We start from the raw sequence: 25894 nt of genomic DNA, 5'->3' as shown, positions 1-25894 counted from the left end.
TTCCTTATTCGGACAACCTCGGCTCACTCCAACTTTATGACCTCACTCACCTCCAAATAAACAACATTAAGAACAATCCAGCTCACCAGAACAGACAAATAAAAAAGGGCATGAAGAAAAGAAAAGAGCAGAGAAGAAGATGGTTCTGTGCAGCTTCCACCTCTTTGCCCTCAAGGAAGGCCACACGCCGCCAACGTTCCTCTCGGCACTGCACAAAGCCGGGATCAAGCCCATAGTCCAAGCGCTCGTACTCCGCTGGATGATTCTCCCCCAGGTAATATCAACCGGTCACTTGCTAGCCCGCAACGTCCGCTGGGACATGTTGCTCGTATTACCTGAGGGTTCCCACATAAGCGAATCTCTGCGCGCGTCCGCAATTGCGGCGGAATGGACAGCGAGCATAGGGACATCGTCAAAGCTTCTCTCAAGCTACTCCTCGCTGAACGCAGAGCTGCTGAACCCGGTGCCAGGAACCGTGCCACCTGCGTCATTGGACCTTGCGGCAGCCGCGCAGGCCGAGTCCTCGCAGAACCTCGAGCTCACGCCTGAGCTCGCCTCCTTCATCGCCGCGTTGCCGGCGCACATAAAAACGCGCCCGGTAAGCATGCTCAATCTGCTCTCCTTGAACGAGGGCAAACACGCGCAATACGTCAAGTACGGACACGAGTTCAGCTCGCGAGTTGGTGCGCGGTATGGCGGGCGTGTAAAGATTGTTGGCAAAGTGACGAGTTCAGGGGTTGTCGAGCCTAAGGAAGGAGACGTTAGGAAGCAACAGCAGGAGGGTTGGGACGAGATAGCATTTGTGCATTATCCAAGCATTACCCATTTTGCATCAATGGCGGCCGATAACGACTATCAGGGTGTGAACCATAAATATAGGCTGGGAGCCCTGAAAGATACATTCATCATCTGCGTTGTGGAGATATCACCCGACGGGAAGTTGGTTTGTGAAGCAGAGAAAGAGAACAAGATGAAATTGTGACAAAAGAAAATCATCTTCCAAAGTTAATTTATGGCTAGTGGTCACTAATCTGTCCTGTAGCCTGGTATCACAGCACGGGTTCTTTGTATTTAGTTCTTAGGTAAAGTGCTGAGCTGGAAACGGGGTGTAATCTACAATTCTAGTATAAAACTGCATGCGCAGCCAAGTTGAAGATAGCTGTGCTCTTTACCCCTATTTCCTGATTATGGGTAGTGCCCATCCGGATTTGACGAGTAAACCATTTCCTAAGGAAAACAATAGTACACTTGATTCGCCGTCCGGAGTAGCAGTAAAAACTTTTGCCCATCCCATGCATAAACCCACCGACCAAGGAGCATCATACACGTGTTGCTCTAAAAATGATTAGAACGGAGCACCTGCCACCCTCGCAAAATCTCTGCAATATCCCCTATGTTTCCGGAAATAAAAATTTCCTGCGCGTTTCGGCGACATTTTCGACACCTAGTGGTAATTGCCGCCCCATCCACTTTGATGACCCTGTCGGCCGTAGTAGTTGCCAAAGCCCTGATTACCATAGCCACCGTATGGGTTGCTTCCGTGCCCTTGGCTACCGGAGCCACCGAGTCCATAACTGCCGGCGCCCGTTTGGCCACCGTGGAGATTCTGACTTAGGTGTCCGGGATAGCTGCTGTACCCGCCCATACCTTGCTGGGTGGACTGAGGAGGCGGCAGACCAGACGCAGCGGGGGTGGCATTGGTCGATCCCGGACGTGCTGCGGAGGCAAGGGAAGGACTAGGCCCCCCGGCCTTAGACTCTCCGTAGGGCTTCAGCTCGTCATTACCACTGCCAGGGGTCGTAGTAGGTGCATTGGTAGTGTTGTAACCTTGGCCGCCTTGTGATGAAAAGCCCGCGCCTCGCCCATAAGAGTCGTGGACGCCCCCAAACCCGCCAGTACCAAGTGCACCCGGAGCACTTGACTGCTGACTCGTACCACTGCGACTGAAATCATTGATGCCAGAAGCCAATCCACTGTCGCGGCTACCAACAGAAGACTGACCAAAACCCGCTGTATTCGCTGTGGACCCATGGTCGAAGGGACCCTGAGGAGACATGCCATACTGATGGTGACCCTGACCATAGATACCACCCTTGCCGTAGGGGGCGCCAGCATATCCGCCTTGACCGTACCCGCCGTACGGTTGGCCCATGTATTGAGCGTAATAGGGGCTCGTATAGTAAGGATGCTGATAAGGGTAGGGCTGCTGCTGATGCATGTTAGACTGAGGCTGGGCGCCCTGGCCGGAAGCCTGCTGCTGGTTCTGGCCTACGGGATTAGGAGTATTATGTCCGCTGTTGTGCGCATCGGTGGTTGTACCGCCAGGGTAGCGGGACTGTTGAGCTCCGCTCTGGGGGTACTGGCTCAAATTATCGCTTTGAGAGGCATTATAGGTACCAAATGGGCGACTAGAAGCGTTAGGTTCGCCATGGTTCTGCCCACCTTGCTGGTGACCGTAACCGTAAAACCCGCCATAAGCATTTCGGGTTTGTTGATCTGCAGGATAGTAAGAAGAATAATCAGTGGATCCAGAGCTGAAAGCAGCACTGGTTTGCGATCCTGGTGCTTGAGTTGTGGCGGCTGGGAAGCTGTCGAAGCTTGCCGATGTAGTTGTTGGCTGTTGGCCAAAGGTATCGTAGGGTTTCTGGGGGAAACCGGCGGCCTCATGACTACTGGCCGGTGGGAATCGGCCGTAGTTCTGGTTGCTTGATGGCGCTTGGGGTGCTGTTCTACAATTAGCTGCTTGTGCTACGTGAAAAACTGCACAGGTTGGAAAACATACTTTGGGAAACCGTTGAAGCAGGTCCAGTAGGTGGCGCTACAGGTGTCACTAATGCACGGTGAGTTCTATGATTTCCTAGAAGAGGGACGGGAACATTACCAGCTGCGCCGGGAACCTGGGGTTGAGACGCTATGGGTTTCTGTGTAGAGGCAAATGAATCGGGGACTGAGGCGGGCTGCGCGATAGGAGGAAGAGAGGCTCGAGGCGCTACTGGCGACTCAGCAGGAGGTTGGGTTCGGGTTTCAGGATCTTCACGGTCGCCATCAATATCATCTTCAGCTCCATTGAGACTGAAAGCGCCAAATTGTACAGCAGCGCGGTCAACCTCGCGATTCCCAGGCATACGGACTGCCTCCTCTTGTTCTAGAAGGCGACGCTGGTAGCTAGGCATGCGCGGTGTAGGGCGCTCCGTTGCCTTCAGTGCAGTGGCCGCGTAACCACTGGCGCCGGCTCGGTTGGCTTGGTGTTGGGCTTGTGATGCAGAGAGTGGTGTTACAGCGGCGTTAGGTTGCGCGGCTTGGCGAGCGTCCCATGAGTCAGCTGCGGTGCTGGCTGCGGTCGCAGTTGTTGGGGGATGCGACTCGTCGGGAAGCAAGTCGAGATTCACTTTGGTGAGATCATCCTCAGATGGTGGTAAAGCAACTTCAGGTTCAACGATCTTGACTGTCTCAATGGGTACTGGCTGTTCGACAGGCGGCTCAGTGGGCGGCGGTGTCTCTTCAACTTCTGGCTCTGGCTCAGGCTCTGGAATTGAGGGTTCAGATGGGGGTAGAGGTTCGACGACTTCGATAGGCTTAGGTACAGAAACTTCTTTCGGCTTCAGCGCAGGCTTAGGGGCAGTCGACTGTCTGAGCATGCTTGCCCAAGTTTTTGGAGCAGCTGGAGTAGTGGCAAGTTTAGGAGCAGGTTCAGAGGTAGAAGCAGGGGCAGGGACATTATCATTTGTAGAATCGGTAGCAGCAGGGGCCGGAGTGGTCCATTCGGTCGATTGTGTGTCGTCGACAGTGACAGCATTAGCCCATGCAGAAGCTTCCTCAGTCGGAACCGACAATTGAGTATCCTTGGCACGGTGACCATTCGTAGTTGCGTGAGCAGTGCCGCGACCACGGCCACCACGGGCTCTCTCATTGCCACGAGCGCGTCCACCTCGGCCACCATCCGTGCGGCCACCACGGGCAGGTCTGCTGTTATTAGGTGATTCAGCGGGACCAGTCGAGGGAGCGTCAGATTTGGTCTTGGGTCGTGTGGCGGGCTTCTTTGGCTTCGAAACCTCGCCCCATTGAGAGATTGTCCCTGCCATTGGGATTCATGTTAGCATGTATTGGAATTTAAAAATGGGTTACAGAAGACATAAAGGCTAGCATAGTGTAGAGCAGATAGGAATAAAAGAAAAGTGGGAGACGCACCATCAGCAATTCGGGCAGCTGTAAGCTCGACATCGCCATCAGTTTCCTTTAGAGCGTAGAGAATATCGGCATCAGACCAGTCTGCAAATAGTTCCTTGATCAACTCAAGTTTCCCACCGTGTAATTCTCTTAGCTGGGCAACATCACTATCGTCGTCAAAGGTAGCGTGTTCCGTGGTGGTCTTATCACCATTGGCCCGTCGTCCAGTTGTGTTCCGGCCGCCAAAGCCTCCCCGGCCACCTCGACCACCGCCTCTACCCCGGGTAGTTGAGTTTTGAGATCTGGGTTGTACTTCAGCCATTTCTATGGTGAAGTTGTGACAATATGTATAGGTGAGGCCCTTCGTAAAGAAGGGAGACGATGAATCGTGGTGATCAAATCGGAGGTATCAATACACGCGTGGATCAGGGTGGGATGCACACGATAGCGGCGCCTGACTCGAGGGCAGGAAGAGGGTTAGAGATGGTAGAAATGGGCTAGAAGTCGCGATGCAGTTGTTAGTAAGGAGGCCAGGGAGTGGCGATCTGAGAAGCGATCTGGGAAGCGATCTGAGAAGCGATTAGGAGGAGAGGAGAGGAGTCGAGCCAAGGGAAGCAAAACATAAACAGTCAAGGCAAAGAAAGCAAGGCTCTTCTTGAGGTCAGCAGGCTTGGATGTGTACTGACTTTTCCGAGGACGTGGCGTGACGAGGTTATGACCGTAGGACCAACCAATTGTCTGGTGACAACGGCAATCACACGCTTTCGATGGGATACAGAGTCCTCGGCGACGCGACGCAGCGAGCAACGTCGATAACAACTGTTCTTCTTGTTTTGTGCTATTGTGGTGAAGGTGGAGGAACGACAGTGGCGAGTTCAATCATAGTGCAGTGTTGGTAGAAGGCAGGGAAGGAAAGGTACGTACGGTACGTACGGTACCTACACACACACACGCACGCACGCACACACACACCAAACCAGTAAGAATCTGGAGAGAGAGCTGGGTTCTGCTGGGGGCCCTTTCGCAGCGCCCGTCAAGGCTTTTGCTGCAAGCGGTACCAATGAGGAATGGGGCGGTTTCTTCTGGCTGCTTGAGGCTGTGTGGGACTCTCAGGCCAGGCAGGGAGGGCTTTATTTACTACCTACCTAGGTACTACGAAGTAGGTACATATCTATATGTACTTTCACTTGCTACTACCTAGATACAGCATACAGTAGGTACATACATACATATGTATGTTAGGTACTTACAATGGGAATTGGGGGTGGAGAGAGGAGTTGCACTCGGGGGCAGGCAAGAAAGCAGCTGGACGCTAAAAGCAGGCATCTGGGAAGATACATACAAATATAGAATCTGGGGCTGGCAAGGGCTGGCACTAACCGGCTAACAGTCTGCGACAGGTGAGCGGGTTAGGGTCCCTTCGTGCCAAGTACCTAAGTACCTACCTTGGTACCTAGATGAAGCAACCTTGGAGCTGGGACAAGGGATGGTACCGTACATTGAGTACATAGGTACTACTGTAGGTAGCATTCAATGAAAACAATCTCAAAATAGTAGTTTTCAATCTTATACATGACCAGGCATTCACTACTATTTGCTATCCTCTGTGATTCATTCTTTTTTCTTTCTTTTGCTCATTTCCCATTTCCCATTTCTACTTAAGTTGTGAATGGATTACCTATACTTAGGTAGGTAGATTTCAGAATTGCCCGGCCCCATTTTGCATCGGCATCTTACCTAATATTAGGCATGTAATACTAGACCAATGCAGGCGTTCTACTTCAAGGGAAAAACTTGTTGCTATGGGGAATCTTGAATTAACGCGTAGAGATATTAAGATTTGCGAAAGTCTGTAAAACTAAATTTTAGCATGTGCAGAGCTGCGAGGCAGATGCTATAGTGCTAACTAGGAGTAGGTACTATTCTACAGCACATACCCGACAGTACATGGCCAGTTGCGAATCGTTATGATGTCACTGCCTCCAAGATCCATAGTTACGAGATACCTAGATACAATCTTCAATCACAAAATTGTATCGCAATATGCCGCCAATCGTGCATAGGAGGCAGAATAAGAAGTATAGTTGCTGCTATCTATCTACCTGCGCTCGAAAATAGTCAAAGCGCGCATGGCTCGAGTCTGTTCTGTAGGTACTTGAAAGCTACCCATGAAACATGAACCAGCTAGGTGCATGACTGTGTACTTAGTAGGTAGTCTCTACAGTAGCTGACACGCTGGTAAGAGAATTACTCAGGTAGGTAGCTAGGTATGTAGAGAGGATATAAATTCCTTCAGTGCAAACCAGACAATGAAAACATTACCTACATAGATAGCAATAATAACATTGTAAAATCACTACAAGAACCATTGCTTGGAGCCACAGCTTGTCTCCCGTTTCAACAGATTTCTTAATAATTCAAGTCCTTTTTATAATCCCTAGAAAATCAAATAAAACACTCGCTTTCATTTAAATGGCATCGTTGTTTGCGCCAGCGCACATACCCAAGCTTTGGAGATAGATATTAGATACATTCGTTCTGCGTACCTATGTCATGGAACTCCACTTAGAGTGTGTGCTGGGGTATCGAGTCACGTGACTTACATCTCCGCTTGCTACCCATCCCAGCTTGGTCATGATCGAATGATGCACAAGTGCATGGATGGATGGATAGTTGGTCCGAGTCCTCAGCCTCGAACTCAACCTCTCTATCACAGGCACAGGTGTTAACGATGGTTGTCCGAACACCTTCCCTCAACTCATTGAGGAAGGGGTTCCTACCACAAATTCATCAACCCCTACCGCTGAATAAGCGCGAGTCACAGCGACTCCTCGAATCAATTACAACTTCATTCCGCAAGAACCTCGACAAAGAACACCCATGGGAGACAAACGAGACGCCCACGAAACGCTTCGCCGGCCCGGGAACGGGTATGGCTGAATCGCAATCTATGACTAGCAACCGTCCAACCGATCGACATCTGCGTGCCATTCTATCCAATCCTCTTTTCGCTCAGCCACGCAATGCCACGGTTGACACGATAACCACGACCACTGCTGCTCCTCTCAATGCCCATTTGAACGTCTTCCATTCGGCCGTGTCGAAAGGTCTTATGACTACGCGCCGTGCCGCCGGAATCTTAGCAACGATACGGTCACAACTACTAGCCGAGTCTCCCGATAATATTCGCCAAAGGATGCGTGCACTAGGAGCAGGGCTGTCTGTATTACGGTGGCTCCGTGCTTCGGGGCAAGAGAATGATCTTCGATTTTTGAGTGACTACGCTTTGCTCAAGCTTCTAGTACCATTCCTGTATGCCGAAGGCCTGCAAGAGGTTACATGGAGCTGGCTAGCACAGCTAGCTTCCCGGGCTACCGAAATAGAACTTGAAACAGTCCCGGGCAAAGCTAGTGCTCGAACTTTGTCTGTTTTGATGTACGCCATAATCAACGAAAATGCCGAATTAGAGTCCCCGTCCTCGATTAGCCTAGATGGCTCTTATGCGGCGCTAGAACATGCTAACAGTCTTCTTCCGCGCGAGACAAGCCCAGCTGCCACCGCTGCTGTTAGATATTCGTGGGCCAAGCTGTCATGGGCATCAACGGTCGATGCTGCAGAACACCCGAAACCATCTGTGGCTCGTTTTGAGAATTTTCTCGATATTGGCAGGCCCCTGAAGTTACCCCTCGATCTTGCACATCTAGATCTTCATCATCCAACCACACCCACTTATTCCGCTGCGGTTGAGTATCTTCGCCTCCGGCAACAGATCGTGGAAGATATATCCAGCATGAAACCAGGCCATCAGCAACGAATTCTTTGTCTGGTATTGGACGCCGCTGAGCGACTCAAGCAAACAGGTCAAGCTGGCGAAGCGCCTTGGGTGGAGCGTCTGAAGAACGCCATCTATGAAAGACTAAATCTTGGGTTCTTAAATCCTCAGATGGGAGGTTCTTTAGGCTCCCCCATCCCAATTCATAAGGGACTTGGCACAGTTATGAGATGAAATCATTCCTCGGCGTTTCGGCATAGCATAGTTATTGAGATATCCCCATTGGGTTGGCGTATAGGTTTGGAGGGTCTAACGATTCCAGTGTATATTTAATCTGCGACGAGTACTGCATATAAGCATTTGGGTACCCGCGTGCTTTCGTCCAAGTAAATGGTCTTGGCGCCCGGAAATTTGTTCACTTTATTTTACGAGCTATTGTCTGGTAATTTGTACTTTTCAGATCTTTCTTCCATCCAACGCCATACTCTCTACAGAGTGTATACAGTCATGAATTGCTATACTTCGTGATATCGTTACAGATGAGATAAGTTTTGATACATGTACAATATGAAGTCACTGTCGTTGGATCAGGGGTCCTCCATTCCATTCACAACCCGCAATGCCCGCCTTGGCCCAAGCACAACACTAAAGAAATTAGGTTCCCTCCCGTCAAGAAGTGCCTCTGCCGAGTTACCGCTTCTCGTACTCCAAGTCGCAGTGCTCTTCGACCTATTAACGCCCCCTTCTACCGCACTTGCCCTAGCGGTGCTGGGGTAATTGTCGTAGCCGAACCCCCACGGATTTCTATCCTCGTTAGAATGAGACTGCGCAAGACTCCCGCGCCCAGATCCAGATCCAGGGCTGGGCTCGTCACTACTCGTGAATTTCGGCTCGTGCAACTGTCCGACCCACGAGAAGTGTTCCCTCTCTTCATCGCCGGTGCCGCCTCCACTGCCTGATGGACGGGCGTTATTGTTCTCTTTCTTACGCAGCTTCTCGCTTCCGGCTGCTGTAGCGCCTGCTATGCCGCCATACTCGAAGTCGTCTTCGCCATACCTATTGGCGATGGCCATGTGTTTCTTGTAAGCGCGGACTTGGCGGCGATACAACCAGGCGCAGAAGCCCAGGTAGAACGCTAGAAGACCTGCTAGACCTGCAATAACGCCCGCTGCTATTGTTCCGCTGCGAGGGGCGTTACTTCTGCCTGGTGAGTCCGGATCGCTAGGGTTCGTCACGGTTGCTGTGGATCCCGATCCTGTCACAGTGAAAACGGGAGGCACGCCCGTCTTGAATGGACCGTCTGTCGCGGGGCCAGAAGCAGGCTGCGTAGCTGTTGCACCGCCGTCCGATGACCCGCCAATTACGGACTGCACGGGCTCTGGAACCTGGTATCCATAACTGCCTGCAAGCACGGTGTTGTCTGCATTCTCATCATTTGGATGATCGGCGGCGTTGAAAGAGGATTGCCAAGAGAGTTTCGAGGCATCGAAGGCGTATATGCCAGGCTGTTCACACTTCTGGTCATCCCCAATGTACTGTAGTACTTAGGGTTAGTAATGGTTGTTCGACCGTCATCTAAGTGATTCAGGATTCAGCTCGGGTATATACTTACACCGCCAACAACAACAATCTGTCCGTCCCGGGCTGCGCATGCATGTCCTGCACGAGCAGGTGGTTCATTGTCTGGTGAATCGACCTTGATCCAAGTAAATGAAGGGACCGTCAAGATCCATACATCGGTATACTGCTTCTATAGGAGCAAAAAGTCAGTAATTGCCGTTCATTTTAAAAGAGATTTATAGCACAAGACTTATGAAGCACTAGAACAGCATACATGATAGTTCACTATAGACGCATTGAAACTGAAAAGAGAGGGAAGGGCTTCAAGCCTACTAACCTGTTCTCCCACCGGTAACAAGTTCTGTCCTCCGTACATGTAAATGTTGAACGAACTCGCATCAGGCGCTGAGAAAACAACGGCACAAGGGTTCACCCGCACCTCGGGGATTTCAGCGCCTGATGTCTCCTGATGGTACCATTGACTGCTCGCAATATCGTAAACGTCAATGGTACTCATAGACGAGAAGGCATCCGTGGTGTCATTATCGCCGACAACACCACCACCGAGACCAAGTAAGATTCCCCCTGGACCCCAACCAGGAACGTACACGAGGACACCGTCCGCACGTTCTGCGAATCCGTCTTGGTTCTGCTCTCCAGCCCACGTGATATTGCGGTACGCACCGCCTTCTGGTGCACCAGCGCTTCTGAGCGAGTTGACTTGCACATTTCCGTAGCCGGGGTGCGTGAACTCGAGCAGACTTTTCAGATACACACGGGCTATCTGGTTAGACCATCCAGGCGTTGTGGCCCAATCAAGGTGGCCGCCGAAATACCAGCTCAATCCCAGTTCGGGGACTGACACGCCAGCTCCTTCGGCAGCGCGCTGAACGGGTGCGCCCCCTGCGTCAGAGAATTGGCCGGCTGACGTTTCTGGGTTTTTGAACTCTGTCCAGGTAGACGATTTTATGTCGTACATCCATGTCGATATGGGGAGTGGCTCGGCTGACGGGAAATCGAACTGTCCGCCATACAAGAATAGATGGTCATAGTCGTTCCACAGATATCCGAGGGACACGGCTGGCGGGCCGGAGGGTTGAGCCATCCCGTTGATGGAGGGAGAGCCAATGTCCCAAGATTTTGTTAGGTCAATCGTAATGAAGTCATTGGCTATTCTTGTTAGCGGTAGGACTAGACCCCGGGTGTAATCAAATGCATACTCCATTCATTGTCAGTCTGGTCGGGATCCGTTGTCACTCGACCACCATAATAGTACAACGTACCATTCAAGATGGCGCCTATGATAATCAGCATCTACTCGACACGAACACATGCTGTCCGACACTACTTACTTTGTCCAGCCCACCTCTTGCATACATTCGTTGGGCTATCTGCACGCTCTTCTAGCGCAGATTTAACAATCGGTTCCCGTATCACAGCCGCGTCAGCACCGTTCACTTCGACCGTATGACAACCATTTTTATAGCCAATGGCAGGAAGGACGACTGCAATTAGTAATGCGATCAAGGTAATTCTCTGGATCCCGGATATAGAAGCGGGGGGTGCCGTTGCAGCTGATCTGATCTTTGGTCTTTTCTCGGGTAATAATCTGGATAGCCATCGAGACTTCTCCCGCGTTGACTCCCCTCCAACGGAATCCTTGCGGTCAGGCCCTGATTCAGGCCCTGGCTCCGACGCCCGCCTCGTAGTTTGATCCAAATCTGGTTCTTTCTCCTCCCCGAAGCTCGGTCGACTGCTGTTCGAAAGGACTCGGGCTATCCCGTCGTCATCGTCTAGTCCGATCTCGCGGAACACAGACTTCCTCCCTTTCCTAATCTTACTGGGTCTGGGATACGCCATAAATCTCGTCGCCTCTGCTAACCTGTCGGAAGTAATCTGAGAATTGAAACGGGGTCGTTCAAATCTCCGACGATGTTCGCCTAGATCTGAAGTGCTATGTCGAGCTCGGTTGGATGTCATAACGAGAAGGTGCGTGGGTATGTAGGCAGCCGAGTGGCTGTGATCATTGCTTTATTCAAGTTTTTGCTGGGCTTCACGCTACAACGCGTGATGCAAAGGATTGGAAAAGGGTGGTGTGGGAGATATGAGGTCACAGTACGACACTTTAATAATTGTATTCCTCACAAGGGATGCACATCATATGTAGCCAGGGCCAGCAACGATCAACAGTCGGCTATTTCTCGTCGAGAAACTATTATTACGGCTCAACTGCTTGCCGACTAGGGATGTTATTCGTCTTGTTCAAGCATCGAGCTGTACATCTGCTGTTCACTGAGCGGAACACTGCTCGACTGGGTACCGTTGTCAAAACTAGCCCTCCACAAACTCGCGATTGGAGGGGCATGAACTAGACCCTGGCCCAACTACATCATCGCACCATGCCCCCTTGGTTTGCCCTTGGAATTCAACAGGGCAGTAGACAGGGGACAGAGAGGGGAGCCGTCACGTTTACAACGTTACAGAAGACCTCAGACAATCGAAATCGACCCCAGACTGTGGCAAGAATATCGAATCCATTCATCCAGCTCTGATCCCTCAGGTCACTCATTGCCGATTTAGGACTTAGCCTATGGAATATCGCGATTTAATTGGTTCCCACCAGTACAGGGGTATCTTTGAAATGACGACACGATCCCAGATTTGGTTTTAATGCCCGAGCAGTAAGAACGGTCTGGTCTGAGAAATCAAAGCTTCTCGTCCACACATACAATGCATCCATGGATGTATGTAGGCGAGGTAGGTATGGCGTAGCCAGAGCGTAGTGTAGGCAGTGTGTAGGTAGGCGAGGTAGGGTAGTGCTGTCGGGGCAGAATCTCCAACCGATTAGCCTCTCAAGGCTTCTCTCCTCTCACAGACCTCTCAAATGCAACCCCATCGGGCAATGCTGTGGCGGTGTAGAGTAGGTAGGTTGATGATTGAAAACAAGTGCTGTGCTGGCAGGCAAATACCTAGGTAAGTAGGTAATAGATCGTTCAACAAGCCACACTGCAGGCGAAGCATCTCGGCATTTTATGACTACGATTGTGTACGTAGTATGCGCTGTTTCCAGTCAATCAATCACCATGATTCTAGGTAGGACAGAGTAGGATGATACCTCAAGCTACGTACCATACAAACAAACCATAAAAATAGAGATTACTATCCGACACTGTCAAAGTATTAGGTAGGTATTTGACTTCAGGGCTGAGGTCGCTCACTACCAGCCTTTAGCATCCCAATCGCATCTAGTCTATTCCCAAAGTGTTGACCAAGGTCAAGATAATACATAACTAACAGATCCCATAATCCTCATCATAATCGCATCGTATTGTATGATGCCTTAGCAGACCCGGTGCTCAGGCTGTCCAGCCGTCACAAACCCGGCAATATTCGCCCTACACGTCCGGCTGTAATTATCAAAAGTTTCCTCCGAGTACCACGCCACATGAGGTGTCATGACTAAATTGAGCTCCGCCGTGTCGGCAGCGAGCAAAACGTTACTTCCCGGTTCTGCCGGCTCCCTGGAGTAAACATCGGTGCCGGCACCCGCGATCTTGCCTTCCCTCAGCGCGGCTACAAGAGCATTCTCGTCCACAATGCCGCCCCGCGAGACATTGATCAACAAGCCGTAAGGTTTCATCGAATCGAACTCTGTCGTCGAGATGAGATTGAGCGTCTCTGGCGACCGCGGCAAAACCACTACCAAAACCGAGGCCTCGCGGATCACCGTCTCGAATGGAACGCGGCCTTCTGTCGCTAGGGCCCCTTTACGCCCGGCTATAAGGGTTTTCATGCCCAATGTCTTAGCCGCCACATCGATGTTCCTCCCGATGGCGCCGTAGCCGATGATCCCCACGACCTCGTCGCGGCACGTCCGCGGCGCCTTCCCGTCGGGTCCATTCATTGTGCTTTGTTGCGAGCCCTTGGTAGCCCAGTCCCCGGCGCGTGTTAAATTGTGCGTCAGCATGATGGACCGGCGCGTCGCGAAGTACAGCGCGAGCACGTGCTCCGTGACCGTCGTGACATTGCAGTGTGGCGTGTTGCCCACAACTATGCCACGTGCTCTACACGCTGCCAGATCCACGGTATCTGTGCCCGAGGCAATTACAGATACCACTGCACGCGATTGTGAGTTAGTAGCTGTATTTTACGACGATGGTCTCATTCAAAAGCCTTTCTTTACAGTGGTGGGGATACACACTCTTCAGACGCGGGGTTACCTCGGCACTGAGGACCTCCGCTGTCAGTGGAAGGATTGTCATGATTACAATATCGGCATCCTTAATTCTCTCCGCGATCTGATCTGGTCTTGTCCGCTCATAATTCCGGAACTCGCAGGTATGAGGGGCTGGGAGTGTGAAATCTGGCAGTGGGCAGAAGAACGTCTCCAACGCGACAATGACCCAGTGGGTTTGCGACGTCGCCATTGCCGGAACTTGTATTGTGCTTAGGATGTGGTGCAACACTTGGCGGGTAACCTCTTTCTTTTCACTCTCTTCCTTCCGTGGCCCTTTAGAGATGTTCGGCAAGTTTGAGTAATCAGAATCTCTGGAACGCGCTGCCATTATAAGATCGGCCTTCACCGGACTTGTCATGGAAGGGCGTATTCGTCTTAAGCCCGAAAGTCTCCACATACTGTATGATCCTTTTTCCATCAGACTCATGAGAGGTCGGATGCTAATCGCATTATTGTGATATGAGGTATGTTTCTTCTAGTATACGCTACCCGAAATGCCCATCGTTTTCGATGTTACTACCTAGTCAAATGTCCTCATTGTTTTAGGCTGTCATTTTCAATTATGGTGGCGGCTCATGTCTCACTTAGTCCCTCTCATCTTGTCCTAAAACAACCCAGTCAAGATGTATATAATGACAAGACTTATTCTAGAAAGAAGAAGCCTTAATAGACCCTAGACCGGGTGGTGATTACACTCTGCCATTTGCTGTGTAAAAAAGAATAGCAGAAAAGAAAAGGTTTAAAGAGAAACTTAGCTGTTAAGTGCAAAAAGGGTCTGGCCGGGGATTGAACCCGGGACCTCTCGCAAACAAAGCTATAGGGTTAACCCTAAGCGAGAATCATACCACTAGACCACCAGACCTAACAACGCAAGACCATTCGATCCAACTGTCCGAAACTTGGTTGACCGACAACGACAGGACTCGAACCTGTGACCCCGAAGGGATATGATTTCTAGTCATACGCTTTAACCACTCAGCCACGTTGCCAATTGATGGTGAACAGCTCGCTTGTGTGCATTCATGACCGAACTATTGATGTTTGGGGCTTATGCCATGTTACTGGTCCTCACGATCACGAGAGCACATCCAACGAAGATCCGGACGTGTATTGCAAGCGGTTTCGACTTATGGGGGTTATAATCGCGAAATAACTAGACCATTCTCCAGTAGTGGCATCCTCTGAGACTTCGAGGCTCACGACAATTACTACATCTCTTCGTCATGTCTTATTCTGCTTACTCTTATGCCTTGTTGCCCTTTCTCGACATATGTTTCATACTGAACACAAATGGCGTCAAGCTGAGACAGAACCCTCATTAGGAATGTATACCAACATAGACTGTAACCTGGATAAACTGACCTTTTCGATGTATCGCGCCCTGCCCAACACGCCATCCTTGTCCAGAAACTGCTGCTCGTCGTCGAAATCGGTATTAACAGGATCTAGACAGGTCAGGCAAGTCTTGATCACCGTTGCGTAACGCCTTCTCATATAACGTGGCAAGTCATTGGCGGCTAGGCGAACGAGTTGATTTTATAAGGCATCGGGTTGCCATGAACTCGTTCTATTGCCTGGGACTCTTGCGCCTCGTGGCAAGATAAGGTGTATACCATCCATGTCGTAACTAACAAACGACTTGCTTGGCCCTAGCTCCAGCAGGACCCCCCGAGACTTTCATCCAGCCCGACATCCTGACGGGATATGTGGCGATACAGCATCTTTTCCCAGTTGCCGTCGCCTACTCGGTACGTCCTGCCCTGGTCCTTGCGAGAGCTGTCGGTACCACTAGTTGACTTAGAAATTCATTATCCAAAATCGTACCATGATGTAACAGGCTGATAGCGTTCACGTCTGCTATGCTAATTTGGTATCATGTATTAGTGGTGAACAGATCTTGGAGCGTGCGTGGGCAGAATTGTGGCTTAGATAACATCAGCCCCCAATGCAGATGTAGGGTTGCGCCTCACTGATATTCTGCAGCCTTACGCTTCAGCTGTTAGCTGAGCAATAGCGAAAGCTTCTCGTCTCAAACAGACTATAGCTATGTTTCTCTATGCCCTCGGTGTCGCGTCATCGTCGTACTTTTCGTGAGACCTATATCGTCTACCATTCGATACTTAAGTAACTGGATGCGACACGGTCGGGTATATGGAGCCGTTAATAGCCATAAAGCTTCCAGAGCTAGTCCGCGACTCGAGACTCGAGGCTACCGTGAACGGGGACAATATAGTCCACGTGTACTACGAACGACCGGGGCGGCGCGCCGAGCCACAACGAGAGGTATGGAAGAAAGAGCGCCTTATCGGCAGCGGTGGAAATGGAGTGGTATGGCTAGAAAAGCGGCTCGCGGCAAGATCAGAGGAGGCAGAGGAGGATCAGATACATTTCCGAGCCGTTAAGCAGATCACATCAGCCCAGTCTAGGCCAGTGTTGGAGATCTGCAAATCGGAACTGGAGGCGCTGGCCAAGTTTTCGACTAGGAAATATAAACGATGCTTTGTACGGTCATTCGGATGGTACGAGAGCTCTGGGTTTCTCTTCATTGCTATGGAATATTGCCCATTAGGTGACCTTCAACAGCTTTTGACAGAGTGTACAAAGCTGCCAGAGAGCGACACTCGCGAAATAATCAGCCAGGTCGCCCAGGGACTACAATTCATGCATGATGAAGGATTTACACATCGAGATTTAAAACCAGGAGTATGCATGCAACGCACGGCGGCCCACCTATGACGAGTGATGCTAATCATACTGTATCTAGAACGTCCTAATTATGTCCCGCCCGCCCGAGTATGACTGGTGGGTAAAAATTGGCGATATGGGACTGAGTAAACGCATCGAGGAGGTAGGGGCAGGAACGACTAGTCTCAAGGGCACGCCAGGATTTTTTGCACCCGAGCAACTCGGTATCGGGGGCATCGACCCGAAAATGGCGGACCCCTTTAAATCCGACATCTGGTGCCTGGGCGAAATGACTTTCCGAATGCTCCGAGGTGAAGCAGTATTTCCATCCCACAACGACCTGCGCAGATATTATCACGGCATAATCTCTTTTCCAGACCAGCGCTTGTATGAGATTGAAGTGTCCACGCCTGCAATATCATTCGTTTCGAGCGCAATGCTTGCATCACCACAGTCAAGATTAAATGCCCATCAAGCGTTCAATCATGAGTGGTTGGTGACTATACACGATAATTTCACAATTGGTCAAGCAAATCAAGGGTACGATCTTATCAGAGCATACATTTGGTCAGTAAATAATTAGTATTACAGTCACCCTGTCCTAGGTCCGTCTTACACCAAGCCGAATGGTGACCCATATCTCATCACTCAACCCTCAGCACCCTGGAGTACTATATCTCACCCATTTCGACCGTCTGGGATAGAATCCACGATCCGGCCCTTTAGCATGGAAGGGCACCCGAATAGCAAAGTCGCCCCCTGGCCCCCTTTAAGCCATAACGCCGCAGAATGTGATGAAGATTCAGAAACACCTAGGGCTTCCCATACTATACGCCAAACTATGACCCTGGAAGGTATTAAATCGATGATGGGCACCGAGAACCACAGCCATAACCCGCGCTCGGGTAGTAGGACTGGTACTCAACATAGAACAAGCAGGCACGACCAAAGCCCCAGCATACATTGTTGCATTCAGAAAGAATCCTCTAACCTTAAGTCAACTACGACAGCAGCCGGGGTTCCCCCAATTATTCATTTTACAGCATCAGGAGGTTCTGATCAGGATAGCAGAAGTAGCTGCTCTGTTGAATTAGAAATAGATGACGCGGCGGAGTCAATGGCAAAGCTGATTAAGATTGAGGATTACTTTGACTACACCATACAGCCAAGTTCATTAAACTTTTTAGTAAGCTGGTTTTTAGATTCTCAGAAGCGCGCAGCTGAGTATCGATGGCTGCGTAATGCCGCTATGTGCGATATTCTGCTCCAAGCAGATTGGATCAATGCTAATCGCAATGAGGAACTGCGAGCACGGAGGAAGGCTCTAAAAGACCGGGTTAATGTTATGCTCAACACCTTAGAAACGGCAAAGAAAGAATTTGACGAGCAAGAAAAGAAACAGCAAGGGATGAAGTGGAGTGATGGACATTCACGACCACCATCTCGGCAGGGTTTAGCAGGAGACGTAAAAGAAAAATTACCCTTGTCAACCTGCGAGACAGTACATATGACGGAACGCGACAAACTATGGAACAGCGTTGGCGTTGAGGAACGTCACTGGAGTCATCATGCCTGGGAGGATATCTTTGCCTCGCCAGATCCATCAGAGGATGATGCTGTCTACGTTGACGAATTCAATCCAATAAATATCAGCAAGAAGAGATCGATCGAAGGATAGATCATGCCAGATCATGTGTAGGCACTACTAAATAATCCATCCGCTAACTGATATCCGCCAAAATGAACTGTTCTAGAGCCGTTCCCTCCTCTCGAAGGTGTTGTTGGAGTATGTCTCCTCTTAGGAGACCAGGCAGTACTAGTGAATCATCATCAAATGACGCAGTTCGTTAGGAACCGCCAGCACTGCCACGAAAGACCTACTTTACGATTGCAACCCAGGGAATCATGTTTGAAGAAAGGAAGACGCCCTTTAAACCTCCATTAATCTACGACAGAGTCTACGGACAAGTCTCCTAACACTGCTCCAAAGGTCCGCTGCTACCACAGACGGTATCACGGGGATCTAACTGGCGCGCGGCTACCATTTTCGAAAATACAAGACTAGGTTCTTAGCTGGGCTTAGAAAATTATCCCTAGGGTTTTTACTTCGATGCACTGTTGCTAATAGAACAAGCCTCTGATTTGGATCAAGGCGTATTTCTTCGCTGTATAGCAAAAGTGACTTGGGATCAAGCAGCAACCGCGGGGAGCCGCTATAAAGCTCAGTCGCCCGTCCAATTACAACCATCTATCGCCTCCATTCTCTCCATACTGAGAGAGGACATGGTAGACGGAGTAAAGGGCATGTCGCAGAAAATTGGTATTAACAAACTCAACACTTTATCTGCCATGTTTGGCCGCTATTTCACGTTTACACGTTGAAGCATTTTCTTCTTAATCCGTGAATGGGCAGCGCAAAGGAGATCTGAAGCCAAGAGTCGGAGGTGAGTGCATAGATGGCAGCCTGCTTTTTCTCCAGCCCACGAACTGTAATACCATACAGTATAAACTAGGGTAGTCGGAGGCGCCGTCACGTCCGTTTTCTTGTTACATTCTTCCAAGGCCGAACCTGCATATAAGTGCATTGATGCGCTTAGAATTGACAGAAATCTTATGTTGACAACAAGTATAAGTTTTGTTAGAAGCCATTATCAACCAGCAACTGGCTAAGTTCGGTGTGATGGCCGAGTGGTTAAGGCGACAGACTTAAGTTGTCATTATCAATTTACTATTCTGTTGGAGAGATCCGCGCGAGTTCGAACCTCGTTCACACCAATTATTTTTACTTTTTGCATCTATTACTCATCAGCATCCAATTGCTTCTTGCTTTTGCTATCTTTGTTTTTATCATTTTTATCATTTACATTATATTATAATGGAACTGCACAAATAGTTGAGATTACACGTTTTATCCCTCTGGACGGGCACACTGCTGCTCTGCTACCCCTCCCTCCCGGCGATGATGAGTCAGCAGTGCTAAGTCATCAATTTAGTAAAATCACATTGGTTATTATGCATGGTTCAAAACTGGCTTTCTTTGCGCATGAGTCGCCTTCATTACGATATTTTCCTAATTCTCTATGCGTCCTTGGTCAAGACCTTCTCACAATACTCGGCCTTGCCGAAATACTTGTTGTATTCCGGTACAGCAGCGTACGACTCGAAGTATGCGACCAGGTTCGGGTTGGCCTGGCGCATCTCAGCATCGCCAAAGTACTTCATAACATAGTACACCCAGCTGAGAACCATGAAGTCTGCCATCGTCACTTCGTCTCCAACGAGGTACTTCTTGCCACCTTCGAGGGCCTTTTCAAGGGCCTTGACATCCTTCTGTAAGCTTTCAACGTGCCTGTCAAAAGCTACTTCGTTCATGGGATATAATTTTACTAGTCAGGTTGATCAGCACACAGCTCTCCAATGGGCGGGCAAGAACGTTGGAAGTAAAGCCATGTTCACTTACAGGCAGCCATTGCGATGGGCATGAAGGCATTGTTGAACAGCTCGCTCTCAGCGAAGGATGCCCACTGCTTAATCAAGGCCTGTGACTTGGCATCTGGGAAATAGAGAGATTAGTCTCACTGACGCAGGCTAAATTCGGTGTACCTATACCCCGCCGAGCAGACGACATACCTCTGCCAAGAAGTTGGTCCGCTTTGGGACCTGCCTGTGCTACGTAGCTAGCGATGGCAATGCTCTCAGTTAAGAGGAAACCATCGTTGCCCTCGAACGCCGGAACTTTTCCGAGCGGGAATTTGGCTAGGAATTCAGCGGACTTGTTGGTTTCGCCTATGGTGAATGGGGGGATCTCTATCTCTAGACCATTCATCTCGGCTATTATCATAACCTAGGTCGTTTTGTTAGTGGATTTCTTGGCAGTGACGTCGAAGGAACACAATCCGGCTTACACGTGTGGCCCGAGGGTTGGTAGGATAACTGTAAATCTTACCAAAGGGAGCCATCTTGACGAAATGTACTTGAGATGGCAGGATCTTCAGAGGTAAGTTGCTTCACTTGGAGAGTTTGACGCAAGGGTCGAGAGATGTTGTGAGCGGGGGTTAAGATGTTGCAATTGTGAGTGGCGTGAGGTGGATTGAAATGGGTAGGACTCGATGGTCGGAGCACTAGCCTTTTAAATGGTTTACTAGCTAGATCGTCTACAATGCTAGTCAATGGGTCAACAGCTTGTGAAAAAACTGGCGCCGACCAATTTGTCAGCCGTCGCTCGCAAGTCCAAAACTGGGCCGAAAATCCATGTACGAGGTAGTAATAACATTTGGCCGTCCGGCCAGGTGTGTTACTTTTATTGGTCTCTCGGCACGGAATTGAAGGTACGCAGAACCTGGACAGTCCCGGCTCCAGGTAAACAGGATCCATATTCACCGTTTTGTGCATTGGTTGGGGTCGCCCAAGTCATTTGGCTAGGCGTTTACTTAGATAACGTTTAGCGGTTTCCAGGCGGTAAAAACTTCATCGCGCCTTTCCGCCTTTTCTAGGTGCTTCTAACTCTTTTTTTCCTCTTTCCCCTTTTTTTTATTTTTATTTAGCAGCCGTTCTATTTCTTTCGGCATGATATAACTCACATCACAGCTGTTTGTTGTTGGGGGTAGACACCACTTCCTAAGGCCTGTGAAATGGTTGCACATTTATTTCCGCCTCACCGGAGTTCTCAGTTGACGTTACTTTATTGGTGTCGAATTTAGTCTTCGTGGAGCTGCTTAGAGACTCGACGCGGGTTGACTATTACCCCATATCACGCGGCATATGGAGGAACTCTAATTAAGGCAACAAGAGGCGAGGCTGAACAGAGCCGCGAATAAGCCTTCTCCTACCCGGGTATGTCCCCGCGCCAGATCGATAGTCGGTATGTATTTTAGCACAAATCACAACATCTACCGCTGCTTAATAAGGTGTACCTCCACGAGAAAGGAGAAGGCCAATAGGAACGTAGTCCCTAAAATTAGATAAGTATATATATTGTTTCTGTTACGTTGTTCAGCATGTGTTATAGAGCTGGCGGTGAGAAGAACTCTCCGGATTTGTAAGCCAAGCGAGGGTACGGATAGTTTGAACGCGCCTCCCCGCTTCAACCTCCTTGTGCAGCTATTACCGATCGGAATTTTATGTATGAATCTTGAGATGATGAATGTTGAGTGCTAGGGGGATGTACCGTATTGAATATCATGCTGACTGAGTAACATAATTACGCGTCAGCTTACCTACAGATATCATGATCGAGGTAGAGAGTAAACTCAAGGAGCAAAGGAGTGTAGTATGAAGTGTGTCACCTGTACACGACGTAGTGTTCCAATGCACATTAGACAGGCAGTCTATCTCATCAGCTCCACGAGATCAGAAATCGATATAATTGACTATCGTCAAGATCGACGCATTGAGCGCGGTCTGCGCCGTACGCGTTTCCTAGTATGCCAAGTTATATACGGGCAGATGCATTGGAAATGCCGTTAGTGGGGTCATACAGCTGCCTAGGTATCAGATGATAGGTGCCTATCTAGGTAGGTACAGGGCTCCCATCCCGCTGCCCGTGTAATTTCCAGCGGCAAGTTGCAGGACGGAGGTGTGGTCAGCATTAGGTACTGTGTACTATACCTACCTACCTTCAGTCACGTTGACATGCGACATTTCTCAGAGAATCTGGTTTCATTCAGGCTAGAAGCTATCAGATTATTCGTCGTTCACTTGCGGGGTGCAGTGTTTCATGGTTCCTTAACGCGTTAAAATGAGCGTATTGCTTCGTATTAGGAACCCGCCCTCACAAATAGCGTACCTCTGGCACCGCCTCCCGTACGCCATACCCGTAGATGAAGGTGAGAAGGTTAAATATTACTAATACAATTCGCATTCGAACAAGAGTTCTATGTACCACGGTATACCAAGCAGAGACCGATCAGCTTCTTCATCAGGACGAGGTATCGCAGCCGTTTAAAGCATGGCTGCAGCGCCCAGGATACCGGCTGCGGCTCCTAACAGAGCGCCTGTGGGCCTGGCAGCAGCGGCTGTGACGAACGAGGTGGTGTAGGTGCCGTTGAAATTTGGGGAGCTCGTGGCCGTCGCAGCGGGCGTAGTCGGATAGTTGCCGCTGGATGAAGCGCCAGGGGCAGGTGTGGTTGGGCAAGGGTTGTCCGTTGCCGTGAAATAAGAGTGAAGCGCGCTGGTCATGCTTGCGACCTCATTTTGCGGCTCACAGTCTGTGATGTAGAACACAAACTCGCTTTCATGATCTCTTCCGAATTGAAGAAGGCCCTGGGCAAAGCTTTTAAACTCAGGCACGAGCGAAGTGGGCAGCACGCTGCCGATCGAGCAGAGTTCTGACGCATGCCATTGAAAATCAATGGTGGTCGGTATAGGTACCGTGGGTGCGGCGCTCGCTGAGATATAGGAGAGAATATTGGCCGGTGTCGTAGGAGCGTATTCTCCGACCTGGGAGACCAAGGAAGCCAAGGCCGAAGAGCAGAATTCGGCATCGGATTTTTGAGACAGCGAAGTGCCCGCAAGGGCCGTCATGGCGAGGAGGAGTTTGGTGGTGCCGTGCATTTTGCCTAGGTGAAGTTTTATATATGCCGAGCTTGTAGGGAGGGAAGTAGGCATGAAGTCAGAACAGTATATTGAAGACACTGACAGGCCGAGATGGGCAGTTTTATATCTGGAGACCTTTACATTGAAGACCTTACCATAGCTCCTATGAGCTATGTTCATGACCATTCCTATCCAATCTTGCAAGCTCGGGTTGAGTTCTTGTTCGCTTAAGTCCTTTCCCCGCTAGACATGCCGAACTTTCTCTATCAGATCACATTTCCTTCATGGTTAAATGAGCAGCCAATTGCTATCCCGCATCTTGATCTACAGCTTACACAAGCAAAGAACCAGAAAGTTACCGCGAGCGGTCCATGCCTTAGACTACGGCCGCTGTTTCGTCCGTCTGCCGGACGTACATGACATTACCAATTAAGGAATAGATTGGCTCCGTTGTATGGGACAGAATACAATTTTACTCCGTAAATCAATGCCAAATACTTAATTCAGAAAGTCTTAACTCCGAGTTTGACGGTAACCAAGTCAAAAAGGTCAGCAAACGCCCAAGTTGTTTTGCCTACGTTGCTGATCTGTCAATGAAGCTATTACTGAGCAAGATATTTTCTTTTCTTGTAGAAGCAATCAGATCTCTACATAACGTAGAACGATCTGCGAAATTTTGAAAGCCACTGCTCCTCACCTATTCCCACAAATTTCACATAGAAATGTATGTTGCGCTGTCGCCCCACACATCACGGTCTTTGCGGGTTGTTTATCAATGCGCAACGGAAATAACTGAGCCCTCTATGTCCTTTTCCAAGTGAACAATGGTTAAACCGAAATCATAATGCATGCTGTATGACGATCTTGAAATTGAAGAAACCTGATGCAATATCAAATCCTGAGGGGTATTGCTGGGGGCGGACCGATTATGGAATTATGATGGGCTAATCTCCGAGTAGTGGGAGCACCGCTATGAAGCATGAGTGCCGACCTAACTTAGTCTTGTACGGAGAATACTCTACATTCGCCGGAGAAAGGAGAGTGGAAAATTCCATACTTTGTGTGATAGCTAAAATCCTTACTAGAGTTAGTCATCACGGTCTTCGGGACATCCCGGGAGCCATGTATGTCACTTGGGCACAATACACAGGAACGCGCTGAAATAAAAACTTATTCAAGCCTAGATAGTATGGCAGTTTAAGAAGCCAGTATCGTTCAACGTTGTACAGGAGGTACCTCGACTGGAGATCTCGGTACTGTAATATGGATCATCCATGGACTTCTATGAAAACCGAGACTATAAAACTTTCTTTACAGCAAAGACTTCTTGTCAGGGGATATAGTCACAACCTACTTTAGGGTTTGCTATATTGGAAAGTTTATATATTCTAGAGTTGCCCCCTATATATTCGGGAAAGCTAGGGATCAGTTGACTACTCTGTTGAGCCCTATATTACCCTTCTTCTTACCTACTTGACTGTGACTAGCCTTCTATTCACCTCGGGACACCTATAACAAGGGCAGGTAAACTGGGCTTGGAACTGGGGATTCAGATTACAATGATCTACTAGGGCTGCAGTAGTCCTTGACCAACCAGCTCCTTCTCGGCTGTTGGTGGCTGGACTTGACTCTATATACAATTGGTCTGCCAGCCCAGACCGCCTGGGTCTTCTAGGGTCTGTTTCAAGAAGCGAAGTCTGTATAACCTCACTTTCCAATATTGCCCAATATTGCCTGCATGTCTTGAAAGATCATGAACAGCCTGCAATGGTCCTTCGTACAGCCGAAGTGCAAAGCGAACTGCATATTCAGCTGGCACAGAGGTTGCACGTGTAACATTTACTCTAATATTATAACTTTATTATTAAGCATTTCCACATCATTATTTTTAATGGAACTGCGTATCATAAGAACTTTAGGAAACTATTGAGCCCCTGGACATGATTTAACGATACACCATACGCTGAGTACATTTCAGCTTTAAAGACTTTTGAAGGATTTAAGCTAGGTCCAAGGTCCCTGGATGAGAACAAGCTGAGAAGTAAGAGAGAAGCCAGGCAAAGCTGAAGAGCTGATGAGTATTGGAAACTGAACTGCCTAACCTAAGAACTTGGATCATATCCTAAACGTTATACCTTCTTGTTTCTCGACAGTCTCTAATGCTTTAGAAGTCTACGGGCTAAGTCTTAGCTATAAGCACATGTGTGCTATCGGCTCGTTCTCCATCAGTTTGCTCTACTTCTCGTTAATGTCTTTAGAGAAAGCCTGATTTTAAGACGTTGGTCTCTTGTCAGAAAGAGTGAGCAATGAAATAAATACCTAGGTAGCTTAAAGTGCAAGCCGGACCTTACTTATTTATATAGCCGTAATCATGAACATCGCAATAGAGGGGCTTGCGTTGATAGAGTTTATTGACCTAGACCCTCTCAAAGGTATCAATTCGCCTTCTATGACCAACGTGTCAATAGCCACAACAATGACACAGAGCGACATCTTATGTCCTCGAACTAAAGGCGTTATAGCCCCTATGGCGTAGTGGTAGCGCGTGTCACTTGTATTGCATTACAAGGCCATGACAAGGTCTCTCGTTCGATCCGGGATGGGGGCATTCCTATCTTTTGATAGGATATTTGTTTACCCGTGATAAGCGGGCAGGATTTTTTTTTTAATTAGGTGGCAAGAAGACCGCACGAGGTGCCCATGTGGACCAGGTTCCTGCCTACACTATAAGAGGATCTGGTTAATTTTAGGGAATTTAGAACTGTAGCGGGCATTTATAGGTTCAGAGTGAGCACGTGCTCGAAATGGAGCAAGGTAGTTTCAATGCAAATAGCCTCATGGCCTACCTTGGTGCTGAATTGGCTGGGCTCTATATGTGGCGGATGATCTAACATACCCTAAATTCCTTACGGGAGGATCTATAGTTGATTAACATATGG

General features: G+C 49.3%; 8 protein-coding genes and 4 non-coding genes across 12 annotated transcripts; 5 read left to right on the top strand and 7 right to left on the bottom strand.

Annotated features, from left to right (window-relative positions):
• The first annotated feature begins 14 nt into the window (after nt 1-14).
• Nucleotides 15-1061, top strand: F5B22DRAFT_588486 (uncharacterized protein). Its single transcript, XM_047973676.1, has one exon. The coding sequence runs from the start codon at nt 140-142 to the stop codon at nt 980-982; it is 843 nt and encodes a 280-aa protein (XP_047835322.1). The 5' UTR covers nt 15-139; the 3' UTR covers nt 983-1061.
• On the bottom strand, nt 1062-4876 carry F5B22DRAFT_588485 (uncharacterized protein). The gene is made up of 4 exons (XM_047973675.1): nt 4854-4876; nt 4189-4736; nt 2783-4075; nt 1062-2724 (listed from the first exon to the last, which is right to left on the bottom strand). The coding sequence occupies exons 2-4, from the start codon at nt 4487-4489 to the stop codon at nt 1445-1447; spliced, it is 2874 nt and encodes a 957-aa protein (XP_047835321.1). The 5' UTR covers nt 4490-4736; nt 4854-4876; the 3' UTR covers nt 1062-1444.
• Nucleotides 4877-6898: 2022 nt separating this feature from the next.
• On the top strand, nt 6899-8173 carry F5B22DRAFT_642115 (uncharacterized protein; the record flags this gene model as incomplete). Its single annotated transcript, XM_047978075.1, has 1 exon — nt 6899-8173. The coding sequence occupies one exon, from the start codon at nt 6899-6901 to the stop codon at nt 8171-8173; it is 1275 nt and encodes a 424-aa protein (XP_047835320.1).
• A 176-nt stretch (nt 8174-8349) lies between these two features.
• Nucleotides 8350-11479, bottom strand: F5B22DRAFT_657182 (uncharacterized protein; the record flags this gene model as incomplete). The annotated part of the gene is made up of 5 exons (XM_047980022.1): nt 8350-9474; nt 9552-9689; nt 9837-10669; nt 10720-10797; nt 10852-11479. The coding sequence occupies 5 exons, from the start codon at nt 11477-11479 to the stop codon at nt 8527-8529; spliced, it is 2625 nt and encodes an 874-aa protein (XP_047835319.1). The 3' UTR covers nt 8350-8526.
• Nucleotides 11480-12592: 1113 nt separating this feature from the next.
• Nucleotides 12593-14558, bottom strand: F5B22DRAFT_588476 (D-isomer-specific 2-hydroxyacid dehydrogenase family protein). The gene is made up of 3 exons (XM_047973674.1): nt 14388-14558; nt 13701-14200; nt 12593-13615 (listed from the first exon to the last, which is right to left on the bottom strand). The coding sequence occupies exons 2-3, from the start codon at nt 14161-14163 to the stop codon at nt 12840-12842; spliced, it is 1239 nt and encodes a 412-aa protein (XP_047835318.1). The 5' UTR covers nt 14164-14200; nt 14388-14558; the 3' UTR covers nt 12593-12839.
• On the bottom strand, nt 14508-14598 carry F5B22DRAFT_t21. The gene has a single exon. It is a non-coding gene; the product is annotated as a tRNA-Pro (tRNA).
• A 46-nt stretch (nt 14599-14644) lies between these two features.
• On the bottom strand, nt 14645-14725 carry F5B22DRAFT_t20. The gene has a single exon. It is a non-coding gene; the product is annotated as a tRNA-Ser (tRNA).
• Nucleotides 14726-15559: 834 nt separating this feature from the next.
• On the top strand, nt 15560-18440 carry F5B22DRAFT_261507 (kinase-like domain-containing protein). Its single transcript, XM_047970103.1, has 4 exons — nt 15560-16439; nt 16501-16961; nt 17013-17607; nt 17722-18440. The coding sequence occupies exons 1-4, from the start codon at nt 15888-15890 to the stop codon at nt 18097-18099; spliced, it is 1986 nt and encodes a 661-aa protein (XP_047835317.1). The 5' UTR covers nt 15560-15887; the 3' UTR covers nt 18100-18440.
• Nucleotides 18441-19095: 655 nt separating this feature from the next.
• On the top strand, nt 19096-19196 carry F5B22DRAFT_t26. Its single transcript has one exon. It is a non-coding gene; the product is annotated as a tRNA-Leu (tRNA).
• Nucleotides 19197-19309: 113 nt separating this feature from the next.
• Nucleotides 19310-20485, bottom strand: F5B22DRAFT_261449 (glutathione S-transferase). Its single transcript, XM_047970102.1, has 4 exons — nt 20327-20485; nt 20052-20265; nt 19882-19974; nt 19310-19807 (listed from the first exon to the last, which is right to left on the bottom strand). The coding sequence occupies exons 1-4, from the start codon at nt 20378-20380 to the stop codon at nt 19500-19502; spliced, it is 669 nt and encodes a 222-aa protein (XP_047835316.1). The 5' UTR covers nt 20381-20485; the 3' UTR covers nt 19310-19499.
• A 1876-nt stretch (nt 20486-22361) lies between these two features.
• On the bottom strand, nt 22362-22973 carry F5B22DRAFT_633312 (uncharacterized protein; the record flags this gene model as incomplete). Its single annotated transcript, XM_047976818.1, has 1 exon — nt 22362-22973. One exon carries the CDS (start codon nt 22971-22973, stop codon nt 22362-22364), a length of 612 nt encoding a protein of 203 aa, XP_047835315.1.
• Nucleotides 22974-25476: 2503 nt separating this feature from the next.
• On the top strand, nt 25477-25563 carry F5B22DRAFT_t27. The gene has a single exon. It is a non-coding gene; the product is annotated as a tRNA-Thr (tRNA).
• The last annotated feature ends 331 nt before the right edge of the window (nt 25564-25894 follow it).

This window comes from Xylaria bambusicola, assembly GCF_022495145.1.
Source record: "Xylaria bambusicola strain CBS 139988 unplaced genomic scaffold F5B22scaffold_3, whole genome shotgun sequence".
NCBI lineage: Eukaryota > Fungi > Ascomycota > Sordariomycetes > Xylariales > Xylariaceae > Xylaria > Xylaria bambusicola.
Note: the sequence above shows the minus strand (reverse complement) of the source record. Positions and strands in the feature narration are given on the sequence as shown.